This window comes from Mycteria americana, chromosome 1 (assembly GCF_035582795.1).
Source record: "Mycteria americana isolate JAX WOST 10 ecotype Jacksonville Zoo and Gardens chromosome 1, USCA_MyAme_1.0, whole genome shotgun sequence".
NCBI lineage: Eukaryota > Metazoa > Chordata > Aves > Ciconiiformes > Ciconiidae > Mycteria > Mycteria americana.
Genome location: NC_134365.1, coordinates 53,825,604 through 53,840,717, shown reverse-complemented (window position 1 = coordinate 53,840,717; position 15,114 = coordinate 53,825,604). Strand labels below are relative to the sequence as shown.

At 40.7% G+C, this 15,114-nt stretch overlaps 1 protein-coding gene across 1 annotated transcript; it reads right to left on the bottom strand.

Moving 5' to 3' along the window:
* Positions 1 to 1,982: 1,982 nt before the first annotated feature.
* ACTR6 (actin related protein 6) lies at positions 1,983 to 11,605 on the bottom strand. The gene is made up of 11 exons (XM_075497820.1): positions 11,337 to 11,605; positions 10,632 to 10,749; positions 8,806 to 8,874; positions 7,331 to 7,454; positions 6,394 to 6,529; positions 6,247 to 6,303; positions 5,450 to 5,548; positions 5,204 to 5,282; positions 4,314 to 4,485; positions 3,227 to 3,365; positions 1,983 to 2,415 (listed from the first exon to the last, which is right to left on the bottom strand). The coding sequence occupies exons 1-11, from the start codon at positions 11,402 to 11,404 to the stop codon at positions 2,286 to 2,288; spliced, it is 1,191 nt and encodes a 396-aa protein (XP_075353935.1). The 5' UTR covers positions 11,405 to 11,605; the 3' UTR covers positions 1,983 to 2,285.
* Between the last annotated feature and the right edge of the window lie 3,509 nt (positions 11,606 to 15,114).

Here is a 15,114-nt window from a genome sequence, read left to right as displayed (position 1 = left end):
CAATATTTGACACAGAATGATCTGGTAGGGAAACTTGGACCTCTCACTCATTTCTATTTATGATTTCTAGCATAGAGCTATCAAATTAATTGCCAGTATGAATTTGTATTTGAAGTATAAAATTTCCAGAGGGAAGAGTTTAGTCTAGAGGTACTTTCCAGTGCAGTCAAAGGACAAGTGGTGCCACCTTCAAAGTAAGGAGGCTTACTTCTATTCATAGAGCATTCATGTCTGCTCCTACCAAGGAAAAGGTTCATTGTTGCTTTTATGGGAACAACGTGCGTATTTCCTAATTTTAACTCCCAGCTAAAGCATGCTGATAATTTTGTGAAGCAGTTATTTAAAAAACTAGAGGTTGGACACAAGGGCATCTACATGTGAGTGTCAAAATAACAGTGTACTAGACTTATTCATGTCCTGTATTTTCTTACACAGAGTAATACAACAGCTGTATCCAAGAATTTGTAGGTGGTGTTCTCATAGATTAATACCCTAGCTGCCTCCTGTGTGGCTCATCTAGCTATTAACAGAGGGAGGAGGGTACCTCTTCCATTCCTTTCAGCAGGAGGAAAGCCACCATGAGCTGGCAGTCCAAAGTAAAAAAGATATTCAAGAAGAAAGATCATCTCAGAAAACTAACAAATTGGGGTAGCTCATCATCATCTCCCATTCTCTGGAGTGTTGACTTCTCTTCTGTATTGCCCTTATGCTGAGACCTCTGGGTAGCAACAGGAGCAGCTCATGAGAATCTGGAATGTTGATCAGAACAATGTGGCTCTAACTCCATGTGCTTATCTGAAGTAGAAAAGAAATGGAAGCCAGATGTGAGGATATCTCTGTATCTTACTGCTATCAGTGAGCCCAGAAGCTGGTGGTACGCACCTTTGTTTCCCCTGTTCGCAGCTCTGACCATTCAATGACACCAGTTACCCTCGGGTCACATATCATCACAAAGAACAAATTTTCAGAAGGTAATAGTATCTAGTTGTGCTTCAGCGTGCCCCTTTCTGGACCCTGTCCAGGATCACTGGAGGGGTGTGAAATCCAATGAAGCCTCTGCTTGATCGCTGCCATCAGCTGCCTAAGTCAGTCAGCGCTCTTTGTTCCAAGCTAGTAAGCGTACTGCGTAAGTATATTTACTGGCTTTACACAGGGGCAGACAAGAGAGGGAATATGAGACTTCAGCTGAGGATAGGATACTTCTCTGCAAATCTGAGACCACTGAGTATCACCAGCCCTACTAAAAGGGCAGTTCCCCTGTGGCCATGAGCTGCATCAGGTCAAGACCAGTGTCAGCACCTGTGTGTCCATTTTCCACCCTGTGCGAGTGCCTGCCTCTGTCCTGGCAACCAAGCAAGCCAGGTGGGGCACCCCCTGCTAGCACAGCCCTCCGAGGTTTCTGTCTGGCTATTAGCCTGTGCTGTTGCTCTTTCCCTGCCTGTGCGCAATGCTGCACAGACTGACGGCATGGTAACAGAGCTGCTGATGCCACCTTTGCTCTGTAAACAGAAATAACAAGCACAGGCTGGGGCATTTGTGTTTATCTAGAATGCATGGATGGGATACAGATGGGATTACCCATGTCACAGCTGCAAGCTTCGTTCACCTCAGACAGCTTCTGATGTCACCTTTTCAGAAAGGTGAGGGGAGTGGCAGGAAGCTTATTTGCCCAGCCATTGTTTAAAACAAAAACCAAACAAAACACCCCACAACCTACTAACCCCAAACCCTTTTTTAAAAAGGAATTGTTCAAATTACTCTCTTCTCAAAGTCCAAGTATACTTTCAATAGCAGTGGTCACATTTCAAATATATTCCTCTCATGGCTATTCACTAAAATAACCAAAAATAAACCTCACATATTCCTTTTGAGGATAGGCAATCTCAGAGACCTTTTGAGATGTGTTTAACGTCCATTCAACTGCATGCACAAGTTAGAATAATATTCATTTTGAAAAAAAAAAAAAACAACCTTGATTTCTTCTCACATGTGTTAGTGTCACACCAGTACAAGCATTCGATATTTTTCTTGCCTCATGCATTGAGGCAATAAGAATACAATGAAACTATCAGTAAAAGACGAACATAATGAAATGACAATGAACAAATTGTTTCATAGTATTAGGCTTGTACACCTTTATTTTTAAACTCTGAAAATTATTTTTCCCAACCCACTTGAATACAGGAAAGCTAAAACACAATCCTAACTGACAGAAAACAGGCTGTAGTTCGAAGAGTTCCATTCTGAGTAAAACAATGGAATAACAACATATCCAACTATGCTACCTATATATCAAATTTCTCTTCACAGATATTGTGTCCATGTTCTTCATAATCTTCTCTAGTTACTACCATGTCTTCAAAATCATCATTTTCAGAAATGAGCTTCCCACCTTCCCAAGAATAAGTAATAGGGCTGAAAAATGAATGAAGTTATTGTTACTCATCTGTAAGTTAATTTAAAATAAAGTATGCAGTGATGATTTCCAAGACTTTTATTTAGCCATACCTATTTAAAAATACATTTTTGATTGCTAAATCAAACCATCCAGCTCCAGACAAGTTACGAGACAAAGTCTGAAATTTCAGCAGGGCTAAATGACTTTGCTTTTTATAAAAAGCAAGTGCCTCTTTGGAAGCAGGTGTGAAGAGGGCAGGAAGTGGAGATGTTTTTGTATTTACTTTGCACATATAATGATTCTTTAATAATATTTAAAAATACTCTTTAATAATACTTTAAAAAAGGTGAAGAGTTTTTTTGTACTTTCAAGACATACTCAACTGTCTCAACTGTATACTCTCTCTCTGCAAAGATGTTACCCCTTCCAAGTCCCTGAAGTGGCTACATTCATAATGACATGGCAGCATTCAGATGCTGAAAATTCTTCTAAGTAAAAGACTAAACTCTAATCTTGCATACTTATGTATCCACTTAATGACAATACAGTCTTATTTATCTGTTTACAATAAAAAGACCGATCCTGAAAACACTTACTTATATGCTTAACTTTATTAGCCAAGGTACAGGGCAAGAAGGTGGTCTCTAATTTATTTGGTTTGTCTGAAAATACACTGATTTAAAACAATCTTGTTGTATGATTTTGGTTCACTTAATATTTAAATTAACCCTTTTACTCAATATATCTTTTTAATCAGCAAAAGAAATCCTACTTTATAGTTTGTTCTGATAGAAGGACAAAGCTTGTTCAGTACAGTTTAGAACTTACTTTTCAGGAAGAACAACGGAAACATCATAATCAGTTGGAGTAAGACATCGAACTTCAGAATAAACCCGATCTCTGAAGCCTGGAAAAAGGGTGTTTCCCCCAGTCAGAACTATGTTCTTGAAGAAATGAGGCTGCATTTCTGTAAAATAAATAAGTAAATCTGTAGTTAGAGACTGAACATATATTTAAAGGTTTTTTTCCCAATTTTGTTATGAATTGGAACAGAAGTAAGAAACATCCATAGATTATTATGATCATCTAATGATCACATCAGTTACAACAGTTTTATTGAGAAATACAACACAGTGATCAATCACCCTCTGTTCTTCGTGATTTTTAGAATTTGGCTTTGACAACTACTGTTTTCTTATAATGTCTATTAAATTTCATGTCTGCCAACACAATTCCCCTTTCAAAAGGGATTTTAAATGATACAATTTTTTTAAGAGTACAAAATAATAGCCTCAACGTCCCCATACTTATGTGGTATCATAAAACCTATGAAAGACGTCTTTGTAGCAATAACATTAATTACAAGTACATCATCCATAAAATGAAAGCTTTAGTATTACTTCTGACAAACACAGCAGTCAGAAAGGTTTTATACTTTGATGCTTAAATTACTGAGTTCGGTCAGTTTCATTTTTCTTGTCAGTTTGATTTTTCTCTTCTTCTAGTAAAGAAAGGTATTTTAAAACACAACTAAAACTAATTTCAAGTATATTCCATTATCGGCATCAAAGACAGATAGGTCATGTTAGAAAAGGATGTTAAGAAGAATTAAGTCTATAGTGATTAACTGAAAGAAGAGTAGAAACCAATCAATGAATCACCACAAAACTGTGTTTTCCTAACAGAGAACCTTGTAGACAATGAGTTCTAGAGTACATGGCACACACCAGAAGACAGAACAGTTCACAACAACTTAGAAACTGGCATATTGAGAGTACTAGCTTAAGACACTTTGGATGCTTAAAAAAAAACCAAAAACCTCAAAACCAAAACCAACAACAAAAAAAAACCCAAACCCAACCAAACCAACATAACCCCCCACCCACCCACTTTTCAAAATACTTTTAGGCTATACCTTCAGGTAAATTCTGAATAGAATAAACAATGGCTTCAGGAATTCCCATCTCTTGAATACCAATATCTGAAGGATGGAAGAGTATTTCTGGAACTGCAAATCTTTCATTTGTCAGACGAAGTGTTTGTTCACCAGTCTTGTATTTTCCACTTAACACCATCTCTTCCCTTGGCTAAATTAAAGACATGAATAGTAGCTACCACTTAAGAAAAGAAATTACGTCCTAGGGTATTCAGCTCATCTTTTTCATGTACTGCAAAGGTAGGCAGTATATTCTATGTTAAGTTGTATTATCAACAAATCTTTTAAGAATAATACATATGCTGATATTAAATCTGAAGTGACTCTGCTCTTATTAACTGCAGTTTTGCCTAAAGCAAAATAAAATAGGTATGCACAAGAGTGGCCTTAAAATATTGGGACTGCTTTTGAAACTATGGCCAACTCAGTAAATGAGATAAAATTGTTAAATTGTCTTCATTACTATGAAGACTTTTCAGGCTCTTTTGTAACATGACTTTGAACCTTCTACCTTTTAGGGTATTTAAATGAAATTCAGAGAGACTTAACGAAAAACTATCAAGGCAGAGAAAACATTTTCCAACTTAACTTTAAAAAAAAACCCCAACAATAATGATATGAATAGGTTGTATGACAGAGCACAAGCATAGAAAGCTACAAGTATTCAATAACAGAACATAAAATGCTATGCTGGAAACACAGTATTTAATTTTCATCTCAACTTACTACGGAAAACTTTACCAATTAATGCATATCACATAAAGAAGTTACAATACAGCATTAGAAAAAAGAAAGTCTTTTTAACCTCTCTACTAGACTTGTGCAGGGGAACAGTCCAAAAAATACTTCAAAAACCATACTATCATTACCTTACAAAATCCTTTTTTGATTGTGCTGAAGTCTGGCAAAACGTAATCTACCATTACAGTATTTTCCTCTCCTTTCAATCTGAAAGAGAAGAATGTAAAATACAACAGAATAAAGAACAAGTTCTAAATCCCAACTATTGGGACTTAACTGGAAAATTTTCTGATTAAGAGTAGAGTTTTATTTGTTTGTAGAAACAGATTATTCATAAGTACCAACTTTTACATTTAGTACCATTGTATACGTACTTGGCGATGTCCATGTCCTTGTAAAAGTCTTGAGAAACGTAACACACATCTTCTTTCACTTGATTAATTACATGCGTTTCATCCATAACATGTAGCTGCCTGTGAAAAACAAAAGAACAAAAACACAGAAGTTTGAGAATAATTAAGTCTTAGCATTACCTGTCCAGTTTTTCACTGGAGAAGAGCAACCATAGTTTTCAAATCACAGAAAGCTACATCTCAATATCTAAAACTTGCATTCAATTTACAAAAGCATTCCTGGCCTACTGAAGTTTAATATTTTCCTATTTCACAGTTCAATAAATACAAACATCTACCTGCATTTGCCCAATGTCTTCATAACAAGTATAGCCATAATCCTGCAACTAGCTCTACTAGCAAAGACCTTTACCTAGATAAAGTTCCAAGCTAAAGGATCCTAATGTAAAATTGATCCTATTTAATTTTATTTGTGATATTCAGAGAATCAGTTATCAGACTGATGATCTACTGAGATATCTCAGAAAATATGTAAGGACATGTATAATTGTGAACATACAGGTAACCTCAGCAACTTCAAAAGCACTGGCCCTTTAAAAACTAACAGCCTAATTCTCCAAAGAGCTTAAGCTCATGTTAATTCATCTTGATCTTAAGCTCAAAATGGCAGCTAGAAGATTGTAACAGACAAAGATTCCCTTGTCCTTTAAACAGCATTTAATCTAAAATTCACATAACCAGTAAGAATATCCCCACAACCCCACAAACTTCCAGCTCATTTCATACCAGGTCTCAAGATGATGATCAGCATGCTTTACCTGTAAGAGATTATCTCCTTCAGATGGTTGGTTAAGAGTTTTCCTCCAACGTTAATCCTACAGAAAAGGAGTAACACAAGGAATTCTGTCATTATTAACTTCGGGCATAGCAAACAATTCTTCTAGTAAATATATACTGCAGTTTACCTGATGATTGCCTCTTTCTTCTTTTTACTTCTACAATAAGGTACAATGTGTGTGAAGGAGTATCCACTATCCACAATGATACAACATAGCTCAGACGGATTATCCCGGAAATACCTGTGCGCACTAAGAGCTCCAGCTGAAATACAGAAAATTTCATTTAATTTTTATATGAATATACACTTTTAGAATTTGCATTGATATGAAAGTGTACTTGCTTCATATTTTAAATGCCTTTGACAGACTTCCAAGACCTCAATACATAATACTACAGCCAACATATTAATTAATTTTGACAGTGGATAAAATTAAGTGTCATATATGCCCCCATTTATTCTTTTTCAATAATTCCAGTCCATGTTTAGTTTCCTCTCCTGAAGTCCAAGCAGACTTATCACACCGCAATGTATCAAACCTATCTAAAGGAGCATCCTATGTCCAGCTATCTTTCAGGAGGGTTGCGATGTTATTTACACATTCCCTTTAAGATACATTTAATGATTGTAACGCTGCATTTTATTTGCTAATACAAAAAAAAAAAACAAAAAAAACCCACACCCCCCCCCCCCCCCCAAAAAAAAAAAAGGAAAGCTATCAAAGACTTCATGTAAATTTTTGGTAGACTTTCTCAAAGGCTATCCTATTGTAAAATCCATCCGTTATCTCTGTCATCCTGCTTCTTCTCAAATTTCCCTTAATTACATACCATGACACTCTTAAGAAAGTACTATGAGAATATAGCTGGAATTTAAAAAAAAAAAAAAAGTTTAATCCAGTTAGAGTACATATAGGAGCATATTAATGAAAAGCCAGGAAGGAACTGAAGTAATTTCTTTACTATCTTTATATATACATGTGTGTGCGTATGCATGCTTATTTATTTATTTACAAGGTTAACCTTCAAAATATATAAATGCAAACTAGAAGGAGACAGACTCACCATTTACTCTAAGAACTGCTTGGAATTGATATTCTTCAAATAGAATTTCGTTCATGGATTCTTGTATTGAACTGAAGTTAAAATAAGGTTCGGTAATAATAATATTGGTATCTACAAAATCCACCTATGCAAAATATGTTAAGATTGTCATTACACAAAACTTAGAAATTAATACTCCATTACGATATTTTGCAGCAGTTGAAGACATGATTACCACTTGCCGTATCTGTTTGTAGAAGCTAAGCTTAGAAAGTTTTCTTTTTTTTTAAGACTTCATGAGCAGTGATACAACTTTATCAAATTAATGAGTAAAAACATAATAGAAGGGAACATCTTCATATATATTCTTCTCCTGTTACCGTCCTTACCAATTGTAATCCAACATTTTAAAAAGATACCTATAAAGGAACACTACAGTACTAATGTAAGATACTTTACACTAATCCCGTCAACTACAGAAAGATAAGTCTCTTCAACAGCTCAGCACTTGCATCACAAAATTACTTATCTAATAACCAAGTCCTGCACAAAGTAGAATCAATAATAAAATTCCCAGTGACCTCTAATGAGGCCAGCAAAAGATCCTGGACTTTCCGCATTTACTGATATCTCAAACTCCTTTAGAGAGGACTTCAGAGGGTTACTTCAATCATAACTGGATATGGCCCTAAACATATTACCAGCTGTATCTCTCTGTAGTCTTCACTCATGAAAAAGAATTAAGAACAAATTCTCCTCGAAACCATGACTAAGTTGAATCTAGTTCCAAAACTAAAATGAAAGCTAAGTAGCAAAAGCCAACACTGTATTTTTTATGTATGGAGACTAAGATATTTTGAGGCATTACTTGTTTTCTCAGTACCATTCTGCCTCCTAGGTGTTACAAAAACCAAAAACTTTCAGAGTATATAACATTTTTTTTTAAGAAAAAATAACAGGGAAGCCTTACTACACTTCTTGTGCTAGATCCAGTTCGTGACATAAGTGAGAAATATTAAGTATCAGATATTTATATTTTATACATTCAACGTACTCACAGGTAGAAAATGGTTAGCCAAAGTTGGTTACTTAATGTGTATGTCTTTTGGCCTACTGACCTAGCTCATTACTCTCTTTTACATCAACCATTTCTTGATCTCTAAACTGCATTGTATCTGCCTATAATTATTATTATTTTTTACTAACTTGAACTCTTAATTATATTGATGTGAATTTCTTAACATATGTGAACTGAACTCAGCATGAATACACACAAGACTACAAAATTTAAATGTTTTTTAAATTCCTACATCAGAGCTCAAAGTAAAAATTTTCTTCAGTTTGCAAAAAAAGAAATCCCTGTGATTTCTAATTGAAGGCACTTTCAAAGAGAACAGTAAGCTCACCAGTTCTATTTAATATTTGATGTACTTACATTAATTCCATTAGTCAGTATTTAACCTACACAAAATCTGTAATTAAAAAAAGGCTCTTACTTGATACATTTCTTTTCCAAAAAGATAATCCCAGACCTGTCTCTGGACATCCCAGTTCACCAAGTAACCCTGTAGGAATTTAAGAAAAAAATTGCACTATTTAGAAAATAAAATTGTATTTTTAAAAAAATTACTAGAAATCAAAAAAAGACGAGTGATTGGTAGACTGTTAATATAAAGAAATTTGAGAGTGAAAATGTCTAAATTCACATTTCTATGCTAAGAAGTAAATGTTACATAGGATAAGAATGTTACAAATATTCCCTATCAATATGTTAATTACTACACTACAAAAACAATGTAAATTGTGTTTCCTATATACATTATTCTCTTTGACAGAAGCCTGTCAGTCTGACCTCAGTGCTGGGGAAGGCTATGGAACAGATCATCTCGAGTGCCATCACACGTCACGTACAGGACAACCAGGAGATCAGGCCCTGTCAGCATGGGTTTATGAAAGGCAGGTCCTGCTTGACTAACTTGATCTCCTTCTATGACAAGGTGACCCACTTAGTGGATGAGGGAAAGGCTGTGGATGTTGTTTCCCTGGACTTTAGCAAAGCCTTTGACACGGTTTCCCACAGCATTCTCCTGGAGAAACTGGCAGCTCATGGCTTGGACAGGTGTACTCTTCGCTGGGTAAAAAACTGGCTGGATGGCTGGGCCCAAAGAGTTGTGGTGAATGGAGTTAAATCCAGTGGTGGCTGGTTGAAAGTGGTGTTCCCCAGAGCTCAGTACTGGGGCCACTTCTGTTTAATATCTTTGTCAATGATCTGGACGAGGGGATCAAGTGCACCCTCAGTAAGTTTGCAGATGACACCAAGTTGGGTTGGAGTGTTGATCTGCTTGAGGCAAGGAAGGCTCTACAGAGGGGTCTGGGCAGGCTGGATCGATGGGCTGAGGCCAACTGTGTAAGGTTCAACAAGGCCAAGTGCCAGGTCCTGCACTTGGGTCACAACAACCCCATGCAATGCTACAGGCTTGGGGAAGAGTGGCTGTAAAGCCGGCCGGCAGAAAAGGACCTGGGACTGCTGGTTGACAGCTGCCTGAATATGAGCCAGCAGTGTACCCAGGTGGCCAAGAAGGCCAATAGCATCCTGGCTTGTATCAGGAATAGTGTGGCTAGCAGGACTAGGGAAGTGATTGTCCCCCTGTACTCAGCACTGGTGAGGCCACACCTTGACTACTGTGTTCAGTTTTGGGCCCCTCACTACCAGAAAGACATTGAGGGGCTGGAGTGTGTCCAAAGAAGATCAACGAAGCTGGTGAAGGGTCTAAGAACAAGTCCTCTGAGGAGCGGCTGAGGGAACTGGGGTTGTTTAGGCTGGAGAAAAGAAGGCTGACAAGAGACCTTATCGCTCTCTGCAACTACTTGAAAGGAGGTTGTAGCGAGGTGGGTGTTGGTCTCTTTTCCCAAGTAGCAAGCGATAGGACAAGAGGAAATGGCCTCAAGTTACGCCAGGGGAGGTTTAAATTGGATATCAGGAAAAATGTCTTGACTGAAAGGGTTATCAAGCACTGAAACAGGCTGCCCAGGGAAGTGGTTGAGTCACCATCCCTGGAGGTATTCAGAAGATGAGTATATGTGGTGCTTAGGGACACAGTTTAGGGCTGGACTTGGCAGTGTTAACTTTACAGTTGGACTCGATGATCTTAAGGGTCTTTTCCAACCTAAATGATTCTATGATTGTTAAACTTCACACTGCTGAATTTGATTTTTGTGTGATACTACATATAACCCTGCAATTGGGGCATACTGTATGAAAACTATTCCTTAAAACAATTTACGTTTTGCTATAATGTTAAACTCGGAATATTTTACTTACTTTCTGAAAAGGAAGAATATAAAAAAGACCGGAGGGATCTTTAATTTCATCCAGTTGATTTGCCGTAAATGTTTTCAAGCGTGCAGTCTTTGATCTGAACTGACAGTTGGGAATAACGCTGGAAAAGATTGGGAAGCTTCCTATTCATTGTGATATGAGACACATGCGTTGTCTTTACACTACTTTCATAAGCAGTATATATAAGCATTCGATACTGTCTTTGCTGCTGTGTTTTGGTTTTAATCCATTTATTGGAGCCAGTTACGACGGAAATCTCTAATTTCTGACACCCCGGTGCAGACGAGACACCTTTTGGAAAGCAAACCGACCCCCCCGCCGCCAGCACAACAAAAAGGGCGCCAGGGGCTCCTCCGCGCTCAGGCACCGGCACCGCCGCCCCGAGGCCCTGACCCCCTGCTCCGTGGGCGGCGGGGAACGGTGTAACGGCCCCGCCCCGCAGGCCGGCGCGCGCCGCAGGGGCGGGGCCCGGCACCCGCCGCAGGGGCGGGGCCAGGCCGGGCCTCTCCACGGCGAGCGCAGGCGCGCTGGCGGCCCGCTCGCCGGTGAGGGGCTGAAGCAGAGGAGGGGCGGCCTCCCGTGCGCCCAGGCGCCGGCAGGGAGCGGCGGGAAGGCAGGTGCGCCGAGAGAGCGCCGGCGGAGCGATAAGCGGACGCCCGCCCGTCCCGCCCCCTCCCGGGCCCTCACCTGACGTTCGCGTGGCTGTAGCCGATCTTGGCGTTGTAGGCGCCGTTATCCAGCACCAGCGTCGCCATGTTCCCCACGGCGCCACGGCCGCCGCCGTCCCAGTATTGATCCGCCACCGCCGTGGATCTCTATGGTTACCATAGAGCGGAGGAGCAGCGCCCGCGCGTTGCCTGATGGGACGCAGGAGTGCCGCGGGAACCGCCTCCGGCAGTGCACCCGCCTCTGGCGCGAGACGCTCGCCGCTCACGTGATGGCGGTGACGCTCGGGAAGCTGCGGAGGCTATTGGTCGGGCGTGACCCGGAAGCTCTCGCCAAAGCGAGGGGCGGGAGAGGCGACACGGGGTCACCTCGCTGAGCGCCAGCTCCGGTGCCGTTCCCTGCGGCCCCAGTGCGCCTGTGCAGACAGCCGCTTCCCCGGCCGGGGGCCGCGCGCCACCTAGCGGCTCCGGGCGGCCGCCGGTCAGGCCCTGCCCTGCGGGGGCGGCAGCGACCGTTGATGGGGGGGCGGCGGGCCGCGCCCTCCCGGCAAGGGCACAGCGGGCAGGGGGCCGTTAACCCGAGAGCCCGGGGCGGGGCGCGAGCTCTTCTCCGGTGTGTATAAAGTTACAGACCCCCCTGCTGAGGGAGCGGCCGCCTTGCCCTCCGGTGGGCCGCGGGTCGCCTCGCCGGTGTCCCTGGCAGTTCAGTGCAGCGGCTGCCGTCAGACGGGAGCGCAGCGCATCGGGGGGAAATGCGGTGAATGAAAACGGCTTCATGTGGGAACTGGGAAAGCAGCACGGGCCTTGTCTGTGTAAGAGTGTCACAAAATGAAAAGGGAGAAGACTTTTTAAGTTCCACCATCATCATTTTACCGTTTTTCTAAGCATGCTGTAATTAACTGTCTTTTAATATAAATAGTATACAAACCCGTGCTACTGGTATTCACTGTCATGGACCAGCTGTTGTTTTACTTAAGTCTGTACCGAATACCACACAGCTTTATAGAATCACAGAACCATAGAACAGCCCAGGCTGGAAGATCATCTGGGCCAACCTTCCATGGGAAAGGGAGCCGAGATGAGATGATCTAGTGCCCTCTCCAACCGCATCTTGAAAACCTGTAACGATGGGGACTCCACCACATCCCTGGGGAGATTGTTTCAGTGATTGGTTGTTCTCACTATAAAAAAAATCCCTTATATCAAGATGAAACCTCTCCCCATGCCACTTGTACCTGTTGCCCCTTGTCTTCTCCTTGTGAAGAGAGACCCTCCATCCTCTTTGTAGCCACCCTTTAAGTACTGGAATACTGTGACGAGGTCCCCGCTGAGCCTTCTCCAGGGAGAAAAGACCTAACTCTTTCAGTCTTTCCTCACAGGGCAGGTTCTCCAGCCCTTTGATCATCTTCATGGCCTTCATCTGGACCCTCTCCAGTCTGTCCACATCTTTTTTGAATTGTGGGGACCAGAACTGGACACAGTACTCCCAGTGTGGCCTGAGAAGTGCTGAGCAGAGTAGGATGATCACATCTCTGTCCCTGCTAGTAATGCCCCTGTGGATGCAGCCCAGGATCTGGTTTGCCTTCATTGCTGCAGCGGTGCGCTGCTGACTCCTGCCCAGCCTGCTGTCCACTGGGACCCCCAGGTCCCTTTCAGCAAGGCTGCTCCCCCGCCACACCAGTCCTAGCCTGCGCTGGGCTCTTTGGTTATGTCATCTCAGGTGCAGGATCTTGCACTTGTCTTTATAATGAATTTTGCTTTATTTATATGTTTTACTTACAATCACTAGTATCTCTGTTGTTACTCAATGAAACAGAAAGTGCATTACAGTTTTGTATCTCTGTAGCGGATTGATGCACAGACTCCAATTGAGGGGCAAACTGAAGACCCTCTTTCTGATATTGTATGTGTGCTTCCCAGACTCTGCTCAGCCTCACACTAACCTTTCCTGGTCACCCTCAGGTCTCTGGGAACTCACCACCAAGAGCTCCTGCTCTGTCGCACTCCAGAGCTTAATGAGCCAGCCACACCCCAGGCAGCAGTAAGGCAGGGAATGCTCCGCAGCAGCCAGGGCACACACTGTGCCTGGTTAAAGCATGGAGCGAATTCACCTCAGCTGTAACTCAGTTGATTATAATTATCCATGCTTTTCATTACTTGAACCTGGGCCCTTAGTACTTCGATCTTGTTAACCCTTTCACTCCCGCTATACCTAATTCCTCCTCATATCTCTATGTAATTGGCTTTCCCAGAAATATCAGAACTTAAAAATAACTGCTACTCTGTATGATGACTCTTTACCCTAACAAATATCAAATGTCTTTCAATGAGCCAGGATGTTCAGCAGAACGCATGGTGATCGGATTTTAGACCAATCCTCTTTACATGCTTGTCAGTATCTTAAGGACAGCATCCTTAATCCCCGCTCTAGCAGATACATTCTTTGGTTCTTGAGGAGAGGTCACAGGAATTATCAAAAGCCTGTTTTTCCAGTTCAGGAGTTTCTGGATTCTTTTAAAGAACACTGTAAAGTGCTGGTTGTTCCCCTTCTTTGCCCACCGACAGGTATAGTAAGTAAAACCCAAAATACACAAAACATATAATTGTGACAAATGCTTTAGATATTCACAGTGTTACAGAGAAACAGAAAATATTACTCTTAAAATCACATTTTTTTTACTTTATCCTTTTATTAATAATATAAAGTTCTTAGAAGAATAATTTAGACACAAAAAATCATTATAGCTATTGCTAACTTTTGCCTTGTGAAAATAAAGGTGAAAGCCAGAATTTAATTAATTACTTTTTCTCTTCTAGATACTAGCTCCAGCTCTATGAGACTTCATCTGTTATCATTCAGTGACTTTTATTGAATTCAGAGTTACTTTTGCTTTTTTTTTTTTTAGGCCCTACAGGACAAATGCCAGGCTTTTAACAGTTCACTTAGATTTGTGTGTAGTGGTTGATACACATAACTTTTTAAAATCTCTTGGAACTAAAGTTGGTATATGGACTGTCATTGCTAACTGAGGGCAACTCACATACATATTATTGAGTTTTTTTACATATTCACCCATATATTGCAATGACTGATAATACTTTCTGTTGTTGCTGACAGAGTACCTAACAAAGACAAAGTCAGTAACATAGCAAGGACACATAAATAGGACTTTCAAATGTCCACATGGTAGCAAACCTTGTACATTGCCCCTTACAATAGCTTAGAATTGATATTTTGTGATGCTCTTTAACTTTGAGTAATGGTCCGTTGGACTACTTAAGCCTTGCACATATGCATTTGAAGACAGACCATTATCTTTTGCATTATCCATATCAAGCCATGCCAAATTTCTCATTCTGCAAGTATGTAACAAAGCACTCACTGAAACTAAATCAGAACTTCTTAGGTCACATTTTATTTGTTCTTTTTCCACATTTCCTACTGCTTTATTTAATGGGAAAAATAACGAATATTTTTTGTTAATTCTGTGACCTTCACGTGTCTGAAGTCACGTGGGCTCTAGTTGGATTTGGTTTTCTTTTTCCTCTCAACTCCATTCCAGTTTTTACAGTTAAGGAATCCACATGACCACATGAAAAGTCAAACTCCATCTGCACACGCTATACAAAGCACACAGCTGCTTATTTGCTCTGCTCTGCGGGAACCTGCAACCTCAGAATGATTGGATGGTGCCAAGTACAGAATTTGCAGGTTTAGAGCATCCAAAGAAAGTTGTCCTTGGGGAAGAAGTTATTGTATTCTTTGACCCTGACACAGTGGGGCATTATTCTGGACTTAC

Bases quoted from the DNA above. Each gene is read 5' to 3' on its own strand.
- ACTR6 (XM_075497820.1), bottom strand. From the start codon at position 11,404: ATGGCGACGCTGGTGCTGGATAACGGCGCCTACAACGCCAAGATCGGC. The intron at 7,455-8,805 runs GTAAGAGCCTTT...TATTTTGCATAG, and splicing joins TTGGAAAAGAAATGTATCAA to GTGGATTTTGTAGATACCAA. The intron at 6,530-7,330 runs GTGAGTCTGTCT...TCTGTATTTCAG, and splicing joins AGCAGTTCTTAGAGTAAATG to CTGGAGCTCTTAGTGCGCAC.